This window comes from Heteronotia binoei, chromosome 6, assembly GCF_032191835.1.
Source record: "Heteronotia binoei isolate CCM8104 ecotype False Entrance Well chromosome 6, APGP_CSIRO_Hbin_v1, whole genome shotgun sequence".
Classification (NCBI taxonomy): domain Eukaryota; kingdom Metazoa; phylum Chordata; class Lepidosauria; order Squamata; family Gekkonidae; genus Heteronotia; species Heteronotia binoei.
The window spans coordinates 84,796,833-84,814,833 of NC_083228.1; the positions used below are offsets into that span (position 1 = coordinate 84,796,833).

At 41.8% G+C, this 18,001-nt stretch overlaps 1 protein-coding gene across 1 annotated transcript in view; it reads left to right on the forward strand.

Annotated features, from left to right (window-relative positions):
* The first annotated feature begins 2,891 nt into the window (after positions 1 to 2,891).
* UBE2G2 (ubiquitin conjugating enzyme E2 G2) overlaps positions 2,892 to 18,001 on the forward strand; it is a 35,440-nt gene continuing 20,330 nt past the window's right edge. The window contains exons 1-3 of the mRNA XM_060242034.1: positions 2,892 to 3,144; positions 9,004 to 9,039; positions 9,127 to 9,172. Of these exons, the coding sequence (XP_060098017.1) occupies positions 3,102 to 3,144; positions 9,004 to 9,039; positions 9,127 to 9,172 (125 nt within the window). The 5' untranslated portion in view covers positions 2,892 to 3,101. The remainder of the gene's footprint in view (positions 3,145 to 9,003; positions 9,040 to 9,126; positions 9,173 to 18,001) is intronic.

The window sequence follows — 18,001 nt, forward strand, 5'->3', positions numbered from 1 at the left end:
GCTAAAGCAAGTAAAGCTACCTTTTAGTAAAAAAAATTCCTTTTAATATTTTATTACACAAAAAACAAATTGAGAAAAGGGAATAAAGAGATTGAAAATTATTGTTGTACATTTGGCTTCACAGCTTCAGTAAGATGTTTCTGCACCTCCACCTACTACGTAGTGTGCTTACATCTTGCTGTAGATTGCAAGTGTTGGACAGAGAATGAAAAGCTGTTGCAGCAAAAGATAAATGGATTCTAGACAGCATAAAAAGCATCCACACTTGATTTGTTCCTGATCTGATGAATTAGTTTTTCAACTATATTCCACAGGTGCTGGTACCATATAATGAGTAATTTTTGCTGTGGATTTCCAGGACTGATAAAATGGATTTTGCTGATTATTGATTTGTTTCTCCCCTCACAAAAAAATTAATGATCGAGTATTTATGTTTTTCTGGTGTTAGAGATTACTTCAGTGACTTCTGTTAACTTAAACATTTTGAGGGGAGGTTTCTTCTCAGTTGCCTTCTAAGTTTAACTTCTGTTTTTTATTTCAAAGTATTTCCTTAAGCATTACATATTTTTATACCAGGAATGTGCTTTTATTTATTGGTAATAGATCAAAACCTGGATCTGGCTAAAGGCTAGCTATTTAGACCTTATATAGCGAGAGGGGAGGGATGGTGGCTCAGTGGTAGAGCATCTGCTAGGGAAGCAGAAGGTCCCAGGTTCAATCCCCGGCATCTCCAACTAAAAAATGGTCCAGGCAAGTAGGTGTAAAAAACCTCAGCTTGAGAACCTGGAGAGCCGCTGCCAGTCTGAGTAGACAATACTGACTGACAGACCAAGGGTTTGATTCAGTATAAGGCAGCTTCATATGTTCATATGAGACCAGTCCAGCAGACAGCAGGTAGATGATCCTTGCTGACCTTAAGCAAAGTTCCACCCTCTTTAGAATTGCATTGTCGATGAGATACGTTTAAATCAGAATTTTTAAAAGGTGATCGTAATTGATGCCAAAGATGATCCAGGGGTGGGAGTCTGTTAAGACACTGAGCTTTTATCATGTGCTCTACAATTTATAAGTGTCTTTATAGTTGTCATGTGCTCTTCAGATTTATAGTTGCTGTAGGATTGGATGTGGGTTGTCGTAATTTGTGCTTGGAGAATTGCAATGCTAGTTTTGGGTTTTTGTTTTTTTTAAAAAAAAACTTGTTAAAAATACGAGAGCAATGTGTTCCAGAAGGGTTTTTCTAGCCATCTAGTTTGGGTATAATGTTTTCACTTATTTTGTATCTGCATCTATGAGGACTTGATCATAACATCTGCATACCCTGCTCTTCTCTTGATACAGTCAGCAGCCAAGGTGGGTGACAAAAGATAAAATATAAACATTGTGAAGATGTTGGGAAACGTAAAAACAATATACTTTAAAAAGTTATAGTATTAATTAAAAATGTATGCTTTCCCCTCTTCTGCAATAGTATCTGTGTCAAATAGACTAGGATAGAGTCTGAATTGTGGGGGCAGAAGATAGCATTTGTTATTGCTTTGCAAAGGTAACGATATTACTCTGAAACAGGAGTGCAGTAGCACCTTTAAGACCAACAAAGTTTTATTCAGAATGTAAGCTTTCGTATGCATGCATACTTCTTCAGACAAGGAATGAGGTATATTGAGCGGACTTACATATAGCTGGTGGGCAGTGGTTTAGAATACAAAGTGGTACAAATTTAAATCCAATTTGAGAGAACATTTGCTCTGGATAGCATTTGTGTGGGAAACCAATAAAACAATGTGAGAATGTTAATTATTGCTAGCAAGCCTGGGCCAAAATGAGGACCTTTCTCAGGTTTGCCCCCTGCAACAAATTTACTTTTTAACATGTAACAAACGCATAAACATAGTTTGCCATTAGAAAAATGCATTAAAATATAGTGGAAGATGAGTTTAGCATATGTAATGAGATAAACCAATATCCCTGTTCAGTCCTGGGGAGGTGTTTGTTCCAAGTTCCATAATTTGTAATTCAGCAATTTCCCTTTCCATTCTGTTCTTGAAGTTCCTTTGCATTAAAACAGCAACTCTGAGGTCACCCATTGAATGTTCTGGAAGGTTTCTGTCTTCTGCCTGGCCCTCTTGGCAGCTGGAAACTTGTCTTCCTCTTTTCTATAGTGATCAAGAATGTGAGGTCTTGCAGAGCAAAGGCGTCTGAAGGCTCTAAGCCATAGGTGGCCAAACTTGCTTAATGTAACAGCGACAAAGAATAAACGTCAGATGGTTGAGAGCTGGGAGGCAATGAAAGAACTAGATGGAGGAGGGAGAGATGGAAAGAAAGCAACTTTAAACGTTCTCCAAGCCACTGAGTAACAGTGGTGAGGGCTTCAAGAGCCACAATATGTGTGAAAGAGCCACATGTGGCTCCTGAGCCAGTTTGGCCACCCTTGCTCTAGGCCAGGGGTGGCCAACGGTAGCTCTCCAGACTTTTTTTGCCTACAGCTCCCATCAGCCCCAGCCATCAGCCATGCTGGCTGGGGCTGATGGGAGTTGTAGGCAAAAAAAAATCTGGAGAGCTACCGTTGGCCACCCCTGCTCTAGGCTATGCAAGTTTATCCTGGAATAAAACGTTAAGTGTGTCTATAGATACCAGTAGACTCCTCTTGAGTCAGAAGCCTGATCCCACGGCGATGGAGTTCTTTCTCGTAGGAAAAAGGCACCTGTAATCAGAGGAAGACTCCCTGTATACTTCTAGCTGCGGTCCTAAGTATGTTTTCCGGAGCTTACGCCCCATTAACTAGCATTGGGCTTACTTCTGAGTAGACGTGTTGCTCCCTCTATGATCGCGAGAGGGTGAGGGGGGGGGGAAGCTGAGCTCCAGAACAGGAGGCTTGCTTAATCTTTCGGTGGGGGCGTGCAGCAGCCTCTGTCTAGTCTCCGGCAGAGATCTGATAGCCGCTTCGTGCAAATTTATCTATGGTTGCAGAGAAAAAAGAAAGGCTTCTGTTTTGTCTCTCTATGATATCTGCCGACCCGGAAGCAACTTCTCTGAGAGTTGCGGTGACTGCAACAAAAGCTACGGCTTGATCAGCTGGCTCTTCCCGGCGCGTTGGCTGGGCAATGGCGGGCACGGCGCTCAAGCGACTCATGGCAGAGTATAAACGTGAGTGCCTACGTAAAGAAGCCGTTCTTGGGGGCTTCGTTGTGTGGCGGGTTCTTAGCCGAGCTGGAGTCAACTTGGCCACTGGACTCCTTTTGTTTTCCTAAGTAGCGTGGGCTGTTCTTCGTTGCTGTGAAAGCCCCCCGGCCTTCGCTTGACCCTGGTGTCTGAGGAGTTGGCGCTGGAGCGTCTTCCTGTATTTGTAGAGGAAGGAGAGAAGATGAACTGCTGTGGACTGGCACGGAGCGGGGATTTCAGTTGGTTTTATGAGAAGGCTGGCTCACTCGGTGGCGTACATGAGAAATTCTTAAGGTTACGTGACGTCAATCTTTAAGGTTACGTCATTAAAATCTTTATATTAAAAAAACAAGAGGAGGCCTTTCTTCCGAGTAATTCGCTCACTCCTCCCCCTCAAGTTTTTTCTTGCAACAGCTTCGTGGGGCAGGGTAGGCTGGGAAGATTACCAAACTAAGGTCGCTTAGGGAAGCTTAATATCAGAGTGGGGATCTGAACCTGTACCTTTAAAGGATTTTGTGTGTGAAAGAGAGAGAGCCAGTGTGGTGTAATAGTTAAAAGTGCAAGACTACTTACTGGGAGATCCAGATTTGAATCCCCACATCGGAGGGAAGCTTGCTGGGTGAGCTTGGGCCAGTCACACTCTTTCAGTCTAACTTTTTCAGGGTGGTTGTGAGGATAAAATGGAGAATAATGTAAGCCACTTTGGGTCCCCCGTGGGGGAAAAAGCTGGGTACAACCAAAGTAAGTAAATAAATAAATCTAGATTATCAGTCAAATCCAGGAGAGTAGCATGTTTCCTACCTTTGATGGAGACCATGACTGATTCAGTTATGAATTTGGAGTTTTTACTTAATCATTGCAAGAAGGGTGAGTTAATTAAACTGTGGAAAATGCTTTTGTGTATCTCTGTTTAGTATGGAAGCCACCAGCTGATCTGCTAATGTGATTCTGTGCTTCAGTAACTTGGAGGCGGTGTTCCCTCTAAAATGAGTTAGTGTGGGACTGTTGTAACTCACATTTGATGGAATTGCTCTTGAAGAGAAGTTGGAATCTCCAGTTGGTACAGAATACTGCAGCTTTATTACCGTCAGGAGCTAGTGAATTGGGCACATTATACCTGTTTTGCCAAAAGGAACTTTCACTGCAAAAAGTCTGGTGATTAGTTTCCTATTCAGTCCAAAGTGCTAGCTATTGCTTATAAAAATCCATTGAAGCATGGAACCCTCATATTTGTAAGAGCTCCTCTCCCTATATGCTCTGCTGTGATCATTTGAACAAGGCCGTTTGAGGTATGAACCTTGCAAAAAAGAAAGATTTGTGGCTGCCAGCACCTAAGCACTCTCTGTGGTGGCTCCCGCCTAGCAGAATAGCCTACTTCAGGGGTGGCCAACAGTAGCTCTCCAGATGTTTTTCTGCCTACAACTCCCATCAGCCCTAGCCATTGGCCATGCTGGCTGGGGCTGATGGGAGTTGTAGGCAAAAAACATCTGGAGAGCTACCATGGCCCACCCCTGGCCTACCTGATGAAGTCAGGAAGGCACCCATACTGGGTCATTCTGCACAGTGTATAAAATGGAAATGTATATTAGAAATTTTTAAACGAAGAGGTTCTATTGTGCTTTTTAATATTCACCAGAGGTTTATTAATAGCTTTGATATTTGTTGGCTGGCTTTTGTAGACTAGAAATAAAGTGATAAAAATAATCTGTTGTCACGGCACACTTCGATGCCATTCTTCATTGAAAAACAAACAAACAACCCCCCCCCCTCCGAAAAGCAGCTAGGTTTTCTGTAGCCAGACATTGGGTGGGATCACACTGGGAATTTGGCACAGCAGCATCCCAGCTTTGAAAAAGCCGGTGCTCTTTGATATATGCTGTGGCAACAACATAGACCCCACCCTGCTGCCAGAAGAGACACAGACTGTACATGCACAAGAGGAATATTCAGACTGCTGCTGCATGTGCGGGGCTTGTGCATCACGTGTCCCAGCTGTTCAGACAGCCAGGAAATGTGCCCTGCATGTGTGTTAGAGATTTACTACTGGGAAGTTCCTGGTAGCTATTTAATCTGGTCCCAGCCCATCCTAAAACTGGATAAGTATGGGTGGGACTTGGGGGGGGGGGCAGATGTGAGCATGTGATTGTGCACATTAAATCTGGAGAAGTCATGTGTCTCTTTAAATCACTGCTCCAAGTCCAGCCAGCTGGTGGCTTGGAGAATGCATTTAAAGTTAAAGTTGTTTTCTTTCCACCTCCCCCTCCGTCCCCCATCTATTTGCTTTCTATCCATGTTTCCTTCCTTCCTTGTGTCTCGTAAACATCTGACATTCAAGTTTTGCAGCTCTCAGACATCTGACATTAATTCTATGTGGCTCTTACGTTAAGCAAGTTTGGCCACCCCTGCTGTATGTGGGGTCAGTATGTGAACTAATGCAAATATTACATATACACTTGTCTTATATACAGAGTCAGATAACTGGTCCATGCTAGTACTGCAGACAGTGAATGACAGTGTCCTGTTCGAACTTTTTTCCTCGGAACATTTGACTGGAGTGCAGGGATTGAAGCTAGGATTTAATTCATTTAAAACCTGTGCTTTACAAACTTAGCTGTGTACCTTTCTGTATCTCAAGAAATGGTAACAAGATGGATGCATTAAATGATGCTGGCATTTGCATCTTCTCCACTAGAGAGAGCAAAAACTTCTTTTTACTGATGTTCATTTCTCCCATCTTTCTATCCTGTCTTTGCTTGCCACATGAGGCTTTTTGTAGCAAACTCCTAGAGATTTAGAAATTGGTTAGGGCAGACACGGGTTAATACATACTGTAAAAAGAAAGGAAGCTTGTAGTTTTCATCAACCAAGCAAAATACTGTTTTTCATATTAAAGCTATTTAAAATTTTCTGCCTCTTCCTCCTTTTTTACACTTAGTCTTACATATACAATGTTTCTGAACTCAAATTGCATAACATCAACAATGTATATATTTAATTTCTGCAGCAATGGAGCCTAGACTTTTTCCCAGTGAAAGCTGGCATTCTTAGAATTCTGTTTTATAAAATTTGGATGGTCTAAATCTTTCCTGTTGTTATGACAGCTGTTGGTATTAAAAGTAACTTGGGGTATGCAGCAAAAAAGGGATAAAATCAGTATTTATTGGGTCTAGATATATTGCAGTTGAAAAATATTGGTATTCTTGGTTTCCTGAGTTCCATATGCTGGTATGGTATTTAGATCCAGTTTCCCCCACTAAGTTTCTGATATTATATGGCTCCATTATTTCCTATAGGGAAGGTGTTTTTTTTTTAAAGAGATACTAGCACCAAAATTGCTTAGGAGCTGCTGGTGCTTGTCCTTAAAAAACAAACAAACAAATTTCAAGTGGATTGGACCATGGGGTCCAATTCTGTCAGCCCATAAACAAGGTGCCCCACACTGTCCTCATGTTTCCTATGGAGGGAAAAAAACCCTGTGAAAATGTAAAATCTGAGAATCTACTCCATGCTATTGAGGCTATTGCTAAGTCCCACCAATGTAATACAGGAGAATCTGAATCTGTGTAACATGCATGAATCTAAGTCAGATGTGAGAATCCACAAAAACCAGGAACCCTACACAAATCAACTCCAGCAGAAACAAATTTAAAACAAACAAAAACCCTTGGAAGTTACATAATCTTACCTAGAGCAGGCTGGCAAGCCAATCCAAGCCTCAGGAGTCACAGAAACACAGCTGGGGTGGTGTGGGGAAGGAAAAAAGAAAAGGAAAAACTGCTGACTCCTGATTATTCCTGGTTAATCCCTAATATTTCAGGATTTTTCCAGACCCATTTTTTTTGTATCCAATAAAATTCCAGTTATGTTTTGGGGAGCTGAATATATTTTTTAAAAAGAAGAATTGCAGATTTATACCCTGCCCTTCTCTCTGAATCAGATACTCAGAGCGGCTTACAATCTCCTTTATCTTCGATAGGTATGGCTAACCCAAGGCCATTCCAGCTGGTGCAAGTGGAGGAGTGGGGAATCAAACCCGATTCTCCCAGATAAGAGTCCACGCACTTAACCACTACACCAAAGTGGCTCTCAAGAAGGTATTTTTCAGGTATATTTCCTGCTCAGTTATACCCACATCCCTAAAAATAACAATGGGAGTAAACATAAGAGAAGAGTTCCTGCATTCGTGGCCATATTTTCAGTCATTGTAGGCTCTTATGCCACTACAAGAGAAAAAAAAAGGTGCTGTCCCTTCTGTTTGCCATAGAAATAGAACCTCTTGTAAATACTGCACGAATTACCTTGTAATAAAAGGGCTGTATATTGACACCCAGATTCATATTCTCTATCTTTTTACAGATGATACAGCAATTATTATGAGTTCAAAGAAAGAAAGGTCAAAGTTTATGAAGCTGTAGTTAGAGAATTACAAGCGGAGGGCCCACAAGGACTTGCAAAGGGCATCTCATATTTTCCTTTGCACTATTTCCTCTTTCCCTTCCTTGAAAATCTCATAGCCTCTCCCCACTTCCTGCTTCTTTCTCTTCCTTCCACCTACCAACCAGCCTTCCTTTATTTGCCCTACCTTCTTCCATCTTCCTGGCAGCCTCTACTAGGAGAACTATGGCCCAGTTGCCTGGTGTTGGCTGCTGTCCTGGGCCCAGTTGCACAACAAGGAGCCCACAGGGACTTGCAAGGGGGACCTCATTTCCTCTCCTTTTTTCCCTTTCCCATACTATTCTCTCGTTCCTTCTTCCTGGCAGCCTTTCCTTGCTTGATTCTGCAGGGAAGGAAGAGGGGGAATGGAATGCACGCTTCCTACAAGTTCATTGCGGATCCCTATTTGTCAGTAATGCAAAGTCCCCTGTGCGAGCACTCTGGGGTGATGTTGCTTTTACAATGTTTTCTCGGCATCCTTTTATGGGGTGGTTTGTCGTTGTCTTTCCCAGTCATCTACACTTTCCCCCCAGCAAGCTGGGTACTCATTTTACCGACCTCGGAAGGCTGGAAGGCTGAATCAACCTGGAGCTGGCTACCTGAGCCAGCTTCCGCTGGGATTGAATTCACGTTGTGAGCAGAGGGCTCTGACTGCAGTACTGCAGCTTTACCACTCTGTGCCACAGGGCTCATTCAGTGTTAATACAGAATATGAGACACTCCTACAATTAATGTCAAAACTTTTTTATCATCGTCCTGTAAAATACTTGAGAAAATATATCCCTAAAAAGCTGTTGTGCCTAAATAAATGGAAAGCTCAATCTGACATGACTGTAGAGAATTACATCAATAAAGAGGATGGTTCTCCTGAAGTTCAGTTGCTTTTTTAGAGTTGACCATTATCTCCAGAGCTAATTAAAAATGGCAACTTTTATTCAGTTTTATTTCTCAAGGGAAAAAATAATCACACTGTGTATAAGCTTTCCAGCCTCTCAATTCTTCTAACTCAAAGAGCATCTAATTAGTAAGAAATATGTCTGACCAGCTATGGATTTTAATGGACTGCTTGTCTTCACAAAATGGTGCAATGACATCCCCCCCCCCCACACTGCTTGCCTCTTAATATCTTCAATGTCACATAATCATTTTATAAAATCTGTTTTATAGATCTGGAAGACAGTGGCTATCTTCCCCCTTCCCAATTCCCATTTTTAAAAAATTGTGCATTGTTTTATAACCAAAACCACAACCATTTCAAACAATCAGTGACATAGGAAGTGTAAGTTTAGAGACTTTCATTAAAATGAAAAATGTATGGGTTGCAATAAAACAGAATACCATGGCAGTTAAGACTGTGTTGGCCAACTGTGAATGTTGTGTGCTAAAAATAGTTGTTATTCTTAATTTTAGAGTTGACTTTGAATCCACCAGAAGGGATTGTAGCTGGTAAGTAATTTTATTTGTTCTTTCATATCTATATATTTGAAGTTCAAAAGCCATTTAAATAAATAATACATTTCCATCTTTTAACAGGCCCTATGAATGAAGAGAATTTCTTTGAATGGGAAGCTTTGATAATGTAAGTTGTGATATATTTAAATAACAGCTAAAAGTAGAAGGCTATATATGCTCATAGACACTGCAGAAGCTTAATTAATCCTGTGTGAAACAAGCTCATTGATTCCTTGGAGATGTTTTGTTTTTAGAAGCTTTGTATGCTGCTTTTCCAGAGATCTGCTCGAGGTAGCTAATGATAAAAAGTTAAACCATGCAGTAAAACAGCATAGTAACACTAGTTCTAGCAGCTGTATAATAATCTCAATCTCTGTAGTCATAAAACCACTAACCAATAAAGCAGTATAAAATAATTTAAAAATAAGTCATTCCAGTATCAAATAGGCAGGGTACAAGGCATAAAATAGAAGAATATAGTCAACTAAAAGTGTGGGTTATTTCATCCTTTAAAATCCTGGGTAAACAAATGTTTTAACCTGGCATCTAAATGCCAGCAGGATAGCTTGAGAGGAAGATGACATTCCAGAGGCCATGTGCCACCACTTAAGAAATCCCACTCTGTAGTTGCCCCTCACCTTGCCTTTGTGGGTGATGCACATGATCATCACAGCTGGTGATGTAGATAATGTGGGAGGAGGTGGTCCTTCAGGTACCACAGTTTCAGTGTTGTAGGGTTTAAAAGGTAAGATCAGCACTTTGAATTCAGCCTGGAAACAAATGCAGATCTTTCAGCACAGGCATGATAGGATTGCGGTCTCCAGCTAGGCTAATTGAAGCATCGAGACCAGGGGTGGCCAAACTTGTTTAACATAAAGCTACATAGAATAAACATCAGATATTTGAGAGCCACAAGACATGAACATCAGATTTCTGAGAGCTGCAAGACAAGAAGGGAGGCAAATAGATGGGGGGAGGGAGAGGTGGAAAGAAAACTTTAAATGCATTCTCTGAGCCACTGGCTGATTTAAAGAGACAAATGCCTTCTCCAAGCTGGCTGATAGGGTGGTGGGATCTTCGAGAGCCACACAGTATGTGTGAAAGAGCCACATGTAGTTCCTGAGCTGCAGTTTGGCCACCCCTGATCCGACACTTTAGCCCAGGGGTGTCAAACATGTGGCCCAGGGGCCAAATCAGGCCCCCAGAGGGCTCCTATTAGGCTTCTGAGCAACTGGTTCTCATCTGCTTCCTTCTTCCTCTCTCTTGCTTCCTTCTGCATCACAGCTTGCTTTTCCAAGCTTGCTCAGTCACACAAGAGTTACAGATCAAAGCCTCTGTTTTCTTCATTGATTGAGGCTCCTCCCCCCAGGCATGTGAGTGATTAGAAATGCATCTTTATCTTAATGTATTTTACATGGGCTAAAGCAGGGGTGTCGAACTCATTTGTTATGAGGGCCGGCTCTGACATAAATGAGGCCGAGTCGGGTCATGCGTGTCGTAAAATGTAATGCCAGGTAGCAGAGATATAAACTTTATAAAGGACACAGACAAACACAAAGATTTTTTAAAAAATTTGAAATAAAACATGCTTATAATATTAGCACTTTTGGGCCTTAAAGGTGCTTTCTTTGTATCTCTCCCGTGCAATCCAGGCTCTCTCAGTTGCACACTGGAGCTATTGAGCCAAGCTTCCCTTCTATTGGCTGAGGCTCATCCCCCTCCTGGTCCCCTGGGGAATGTTCAGTACAAATTCTAGTTATGTGACACTGTAATATAATGGAGAATTCTTTGGATTGAGCTCTTGTGCACAGTGTCCTGCAGGACCAAATGTAGATAACTGTGGTAATGAACAAAAAAAGCAAACTGTATCAAAGCTTTTAAAAAGTCTCTGGGAAATTGACTGTTGGCTTACATATTGAATCCTGTCTTCATAACATTTGTATACCCATGGGAAAAGCACTTTAAAACTTCTCTTTCTAGGGTCAGGTTTAATTGCACTTCAACATTTCCTTTGTGATTGTAGTTTTAATGTAATTGAGAACTGATTAGCTGAATCTGAAAATGGGAATGTGTTTAATTTATAAACCACTCATTCTTGATTGTTTACCTTTGTACCACTACAACTTGTTTGGTTCTGCTTTCATTAATTACATGATGTATTGGGGGCAGCCAAACTGTGGCTTGGGAGCCACATGTGGCTCTTTCACATCTATTATGTGGCTCCTGAAGCCCCCACTGCCCTATCAGCTGGCTAGGAGAGGGCATTTTTCTCTTTAAATCACTTCTCAAGCCAAGCCAGCCAGTGACTTGGAGAATGCATTTAAAGTTAAAGTTGCTTTCTACTTCTCCCTCTCCCCTCCCCCATCTATTTGCCTGCCTGCCTAGCTGCCTTTCTTCCTTCCTTGTGGCTTTCAAACATCTGATGTTCATGTCTTGCAGTTCTCAAACATCTGATGTTTATTCTATGTGGCTCTTACTTTAAGCAAGTTTAGCCACCCCTGTATTAATAATGATTCGGTTTGGAAGCTATAGTGATTGAAATGATAATCAGTTTGGTGCAGTGGTTAAGTGCGTGGACTCTTTTCTGGGAGAACTGGGTTTGATTCCACACTCCTTCACTTGCAGCTGCTGGAATGGCTTTGGGTCAGCCATAGCTCTCACAGACCTGTCCTTGAAAGGGCTGCTTTTATGGGAGCTCTTTCAGTCCCAACTACCTCACAGGGTGTCTGTTGTGGGGGAAGAAGATAAAGGAGATTGTAAGCTGCTCTGAGTTTCAGAGTGAAGGGCGGGGTATAAATCCAATATTGTCTTTTAATACTGTAATAATGTTTCTGAAAATGTTTTTCTGTTTAGATGTAAATGATCATGCATGGAGTTTGTGTACTGCAAAGATGATTAAAATGAGCAGATATTTGAAGAGTAAAACACTGATAAGTGGCAGTTTTTCATGGGCATGAAGAAGTAGTGAGCCTTGTGTTACTTAGTTAGTATAAATATTATTTGAGTACCATAATGTTAAAATTTTTCAATCAGGCTAATGCTGTTTGGGGACAAAGATGAGTTATTTGGAATAAGCTACATTAATTTCAGTGGCACTCCGTTGCAAGCTGCTGTTCAGGATTCACTTTCATAAAATACATGTTCCATGTGCAGGAAGACTTCACAGGCAGAGCAGTCCTGGGGTGTGCCTGTGCTGTAGCAGAACTATAGCACTGCTAGTCTGGTCCCATAGTGTTTAGTTACAAAGCATTCAGCAGGAAAACAGTGTGTGTTTGTGTGGAGGTTGCTTTCTGGGAGCACTGCTATGGTACCGTCCCCGGTAACCGCACTGCTGTGTTCCATGGAAGTGTTATTGCAATATGGTGAGACTCTGATGGCCAGAACGGCCAGAACCAGTCAAGAGTCAGCAGACATGAGGACTGAGCCAAGGATCTGGATCAGCCCATGGGTGGAGAGAGGCTGGACTGGGGAGGATTGCTAGTTGTCAGCAGTAACCCCCCACCCTCTTAGAGGGACCAAGTTCCTTCACAAGTCCTGGGCTCCTGACAGTGGTGTAGGGACCCAAGCATCCCTCCTGACACCCCAAGCCAGCCCACCTGGAGCAAAGGGCTCCCAAACCTCAGAAGAGGGAGGACGGAACCTCATGAGCAGTCTGTACAATAGCAGGTGTCCTCTGCTCACCATTGGGGCATATTAGGTCACCCACACTGCCTAGGGTACCCCTATGCCTCCTCACTGGCAGCAGAGCAAAAGGGAAGATGGGAGGGCAGGCTGTTGAGGGGGAGCTCGAATCATGTCCAGTGGTTCCCCCAGCAGCTTCCTGATGCACACCTGTCCCTCCCATTGCAATGGCAAACAGCCCTTCCAGGTGCCTGTAGTTGTCACTACAAATGCTGCCAGTTCTTTCCATACACTCTAAGTCTGCATGGCAGGGAGTTGTCAGACAGCATCCTGTGCCATGCATTGTATGTTAAGCTGTGGCACCTTCTGGAAGAACTACGGTATTTGTAGAACTAAGGGAGCATGATTGGTTGGCTGCTGCAGGTAAGGGGGGTGCTTGGCTGCTGCAGGTAAGGGGAGGGCCAGTTTGGTGTAGTGGTTAAGTGTGCGGACTCTTATCTGGGAGAACCTGGTTTGATTCCCCCCTCCTCCACTTGCACCTGCTGGCATGGCCTTGGGTCAGCCATAGCTCTGGCAGGAGTTGTCCTTGAAAGGGCAGCTGCTGTGAGAGCCCTCTCAGCCCCACCCACCTCACAGGGTGTCTGTTGTGGGGGAGGAAGGTAAAGGCGATTGTGAGCCGCTCTGAGACTCTTCGGAGTGTAGGGCAGGATATAAATCTTCTTCTTCTTGGCTCTTGGTCAGCATCCTGAACTGCTTGGGGACCCAGGGGCATGGCTGCAACAGGGGCACTTGATATTCCCAGATAATGGATGCTGATGGGTTACACTGCCATTTTTTCTTGGCACAGCCTTGTGCCTCTCTTGGAGGCATTCCTAGGCTGAAAGGGCTCAGGGAGCCAACTAATTCCAGCCTTGTCCCTTAATCTGCCCACATTGCCACCAACTCAGAGGCCTGCGCCAGAGTTGTGCCAGTGTGCAGCCACTGAAGGTCTATGTACCTGAGAGCAGTACAGTGGTGCTGGGGTCCTTCACCAGTGTAACTTGCCCTTACGCCAGCATATCTCTAAAATATGCTGGTGTAGGTGGCTTTCTGAGCCCATTTCTCCCCCACCATTAGAATTGCTCTATTAGTAACATGTCTGTATGGTTTCTACAGTAGATACATGCTTTTGATGATGCTGTATCAGTGCAAATGATTGAATCTAATTTCAAATTTAGATACTTGCTGGAAGCCAAGGCTATCTATAGAGTAGTAATGATTTCTAAAATGGGAAACAGCTTGTGTCCCCATACAATGTGAGTACTGGGTTGTGCATAGTTTAAGGTGTATTGGATTTATATCCTGCCCTCCCTGCTGAAGCAGGCTCAGGGAAGCTGAGAGTCATTTAAAGCAATATATGAAGCTAACTATGTTTTCCCCTTGTTGGAATACACTAGTTTATTAACTTCAAAAATGATAGGGTTTAAAATTGTACAGTATTTGTTACCAGAACAATTTAGCCCACTAAAATTATACCAAAATATTTATTGTTAGAACTTGGTTAGCCTGAAGGCTGATTTTTAAAAATAACAAGTACAAATTTGAGCCAGTAATTTAAAAAGCTGTCTAAAGAAGTAATTATATTTTAGTTTTAGGTATATTACTTTTTTAATGTGTATGTTTACTTCAGTTTGGAATTCCCCCTCTTTGTGCATTGATGAGATTGGGGCTGAGGGAGGGTTGCAGCTGCTTTCTTGAAAACAGAAGAAACAGTTCATGTGTGCTTAAAAACAATTATTATAGAATTAACTGACCTCCCATAAGTGTTTGTTCTTTCAGTACTTGCTCACATGAAGCTTGTCTACCCTTCTATTTTCTGTAATTGTACATTGCTGATGGAATTTGAAGTTATCCTGTGCTTTTGCTTATGTTTGAAGATATGTGTAATATTACACTTGTGTAATCTGACAAAATATTTTTGCCTTTACAAGCAACAGAAGCAAAAACACCTGATATGTACCAAATTATTCTTCAGTCCTGGTACCATGTTAAAGTGATTTTGGACAGTGTTCTAATCTGTTATTTATATAGTAAGAACTGGAGGACTGACAGACTGCTTTGAAGTTTTAAGGAATACAATCCATAATGAAGGGAGCATTTATTCAGTGTCACTCTTTGGAAAAAAGAAATTGAGGCAAATGAACTTACAATGGTCTTTTAGAAATGATAGCGGTAAAGCACTAGGTTATATTGACTTGTAAAAATAGTTACAACTAGAGATGCTGCAAAATTCAGAACTAATTTACTTGTAACATGAATTTCTATTGTTCGTAATATTGGTATTTTACAAGTTCATGTGCTGCTTTTGCATTTGTGTGGTTTGCAACTTTCATCACACAAACTGCCTGAATGATTCCTGATGCCTTATTTTTGAAAGCATTACATAAGCATTTAGTAATTCATCATTGTACTTCACTCTAGTCTTGCCCCGTGTCTCCTGCCTTCCAGATAGCCCAAGCATTTGAATGGGGCTGCTGCTTTTCCATTTGGGGAGGAGTCCTGAGAGAAAACTGCAGCAATCATTGATGGCAAGCACCTCTTCTTAATGACTGCCTCACTGTTGCTTTCTCCTTTGCAGGCAGAGACATGCTGCTGGAAGAATAAATAACAGTATCTCTTGTGGTCAGCCAGTTATGAAGCGTGGTGTCATGATACATAACATAGGCAGAGCACTGTACAGTAGCCTAGGCAACATTGTGCCTTTCCCTGCAAGCAAACTGTAATTGTCAGTGGAATTCTGAAGAGGTGAACTGTGTGTGTGTGCGCACGTGTGTGGGTATTGCTCATAATTTGCAACCTAATTAAGCTTTGGGTGTAAAAACAGAATAGGAATAGCATTTGGATCGGAAATATACTTTGTGCCTTATCCTTTCTTTGCAAGCTGTAGCCAAGTTGAGAACATATGGTGTAGTATGGAGGCAAGTATATTCTAGAAATTCAGTAGCAGTTTAAATTTTTTACATTAAGAAATGCATCTTGTGCTTGTAGCACAGGTGCTGCTGATTTTGGGGGTAGCTGGGAATGCTTTGTTAAGGAAGTGCAAACAGATTGTCCAAGAACACTTTCATGGATGAAAGGTTCTCTGTATAATGTTTACAATAAAGTTATAGAATTCTGGGTTTTTTTTACATTTTGGCAGGGTCTATACATCATTTTGGGGGTTAATTTCTACCCCCTTTTGTTAACTGGTGTATATTTTAGAAGTGTTAGCAAGTTTCTTTAAAACATTAATGTATCTGCTTGTTATCATAATGACCCAGAGAAGGTTAAATATAACCTTTTGGTCCCAGATGTAAGTAGCTGTTCTTGCTCAATTAACTAATCTGATGATGTTTTTTTCTTGGATCAAAGGTTAGACATTCCAGATAAATATTCTCAACAGCATACATCTAGTCGTTTATAAAAGCTAAAACTAATATAATTTTCAAGAGAAGACCACAGGGTTCCAAACTATGTGTTGACCATAATAGATACAAATATGCCCAGATTTTATTATAGAAACAATCAGCTTCTTATTTAGAGAACATTGGGTTGGGTTGTTACATTACTAGCTTGATGTTACATAATTTAAAGCCAGATAGTTCTGGCAAATCCCTTTACATGACCACTTAAGAACTTTGGGACCTAGAAATTCAAAATGTTTCAGCTGGTTTGCAGGAATACTGTTCCAGCCATGGAACTGTGTCAGAAGTCTTTGGATTAGCACAAAAACACTGTTCATGAGTAAAGTTCCCTCATTTTTATTCTTAATAACAATAGCATAGTAGTTTGTTCACAGAGCAGTGGAGCCCCTGTGTGCTGAGTGAGCAACCAGTGTGCCAATATGAATGCATCTCTCTTGGAATGGGGTCTCTTGAAGAGGCAGAGTGAAGCACTGAGAAACAGTTAAGTTTGAAGACATAGTCCTGCCATTAATCCAAAACTGCGTGGAAGCAGATAAACATGCAGTGAAATTTGAAATAAGAATTTAATTCTTTCTTCTAGCCAAAAGGCAATTGTTCTGATATAGGTAAACTATTTGATAAACTTTTACAGTTGCACTAAAAAGAAGGCTAATGTGTCAATCTCAAAAGTCTAAATATAGCATTTACCAGAACTGCTTATAAACTTTCAGAATAGCTACTAAAGTGCTACTTAAACTTGACTCTTGCTCTTGTATGACACTCAAAGCCTTTGTAAAAAAAGCTTTGGGGTCTTTGCATGATAACTGGAGCAAAATGAAACCACATAACTTGAAACTGTTGATGTAGTACTTAATGATGTGTCACACTGATGCCTAAACATAATACATTCGTTTTCCAGTAACAAATACCTTGTTTTCACTTAATCTTTTCCTTCATTTTTGCCTCCCCTCAGCATTTTTACCGATGCAGTGTTATGCTTAGCATGAATATCTTGCAAAGTATTGTACAGAACATAGAAAGCAATTAGAGGGAGTCTTTGAGATTTGAGAAGGACCAAGTCCTTGCTCAGCCATGAAGTTCACTAGGTGGCCTTGGGCAAGTCTCTCAGACTAACAGGATATACACTAAATGAGAACTCCATGTTAATAACTGAGCTCTTTGGGCGGTGAGGGAAATAAGACATGAAGATCCTGCCTAAACTTTTTGGAAGCTATATTAAGTAAGAATTTACGGTAGGATGGGAAAAGAAAGTGGGATTTAAGAGTAGAGTAGAAGTGCAGGAGGGAGGGAATTTGGTAACAATAAAGGGTATAAAAATGAGGCATTTGCTAAAATGGGTCTTGAAAGAAGGCATTTGCCCCCCAGTGATGAGAGGTCGACTGTGTATGCCTAGGAAGCAATATTTACACAAGTGAGGCTAGAAAAAGAGAAGAGATGCAGACTGAGTCTGGGTACCATTAGAGTAGAGGCATTATCAGAGCTTGCAATTAGAAATGTGCTCAGATTGTAATGTGATTACAGACTGTGAACACAACCTTTAGGGTGATTACAGACCGGCACTTTGGGCTGACTCAGAGATGCCTCAGAAATCGACCCCAAAAATGCTTCCACACGCAAACACCTGTCGCTCTTCCTCGTCCCGGCCTCACCCCGGCCTCCAGACTGTGGCTCAAAAAACTACCACTTCCAAAGTGGCAGCAAATTTTTTGAGCCACACACCAGTGCCTCCTCCAAATATGGAAGCGGAAAGGCACAAGTCTTGTGCGTTGGTGTCCTCCCTCCGGCCCCACCCCTCTCAGAAAACTGCTGCCTGCTCCACCTTCAACTTAAGGCTAGATCCTGCGTGGCACCTGATATTACAACCACGCAAAATATGCTTAACAATTTGCAGC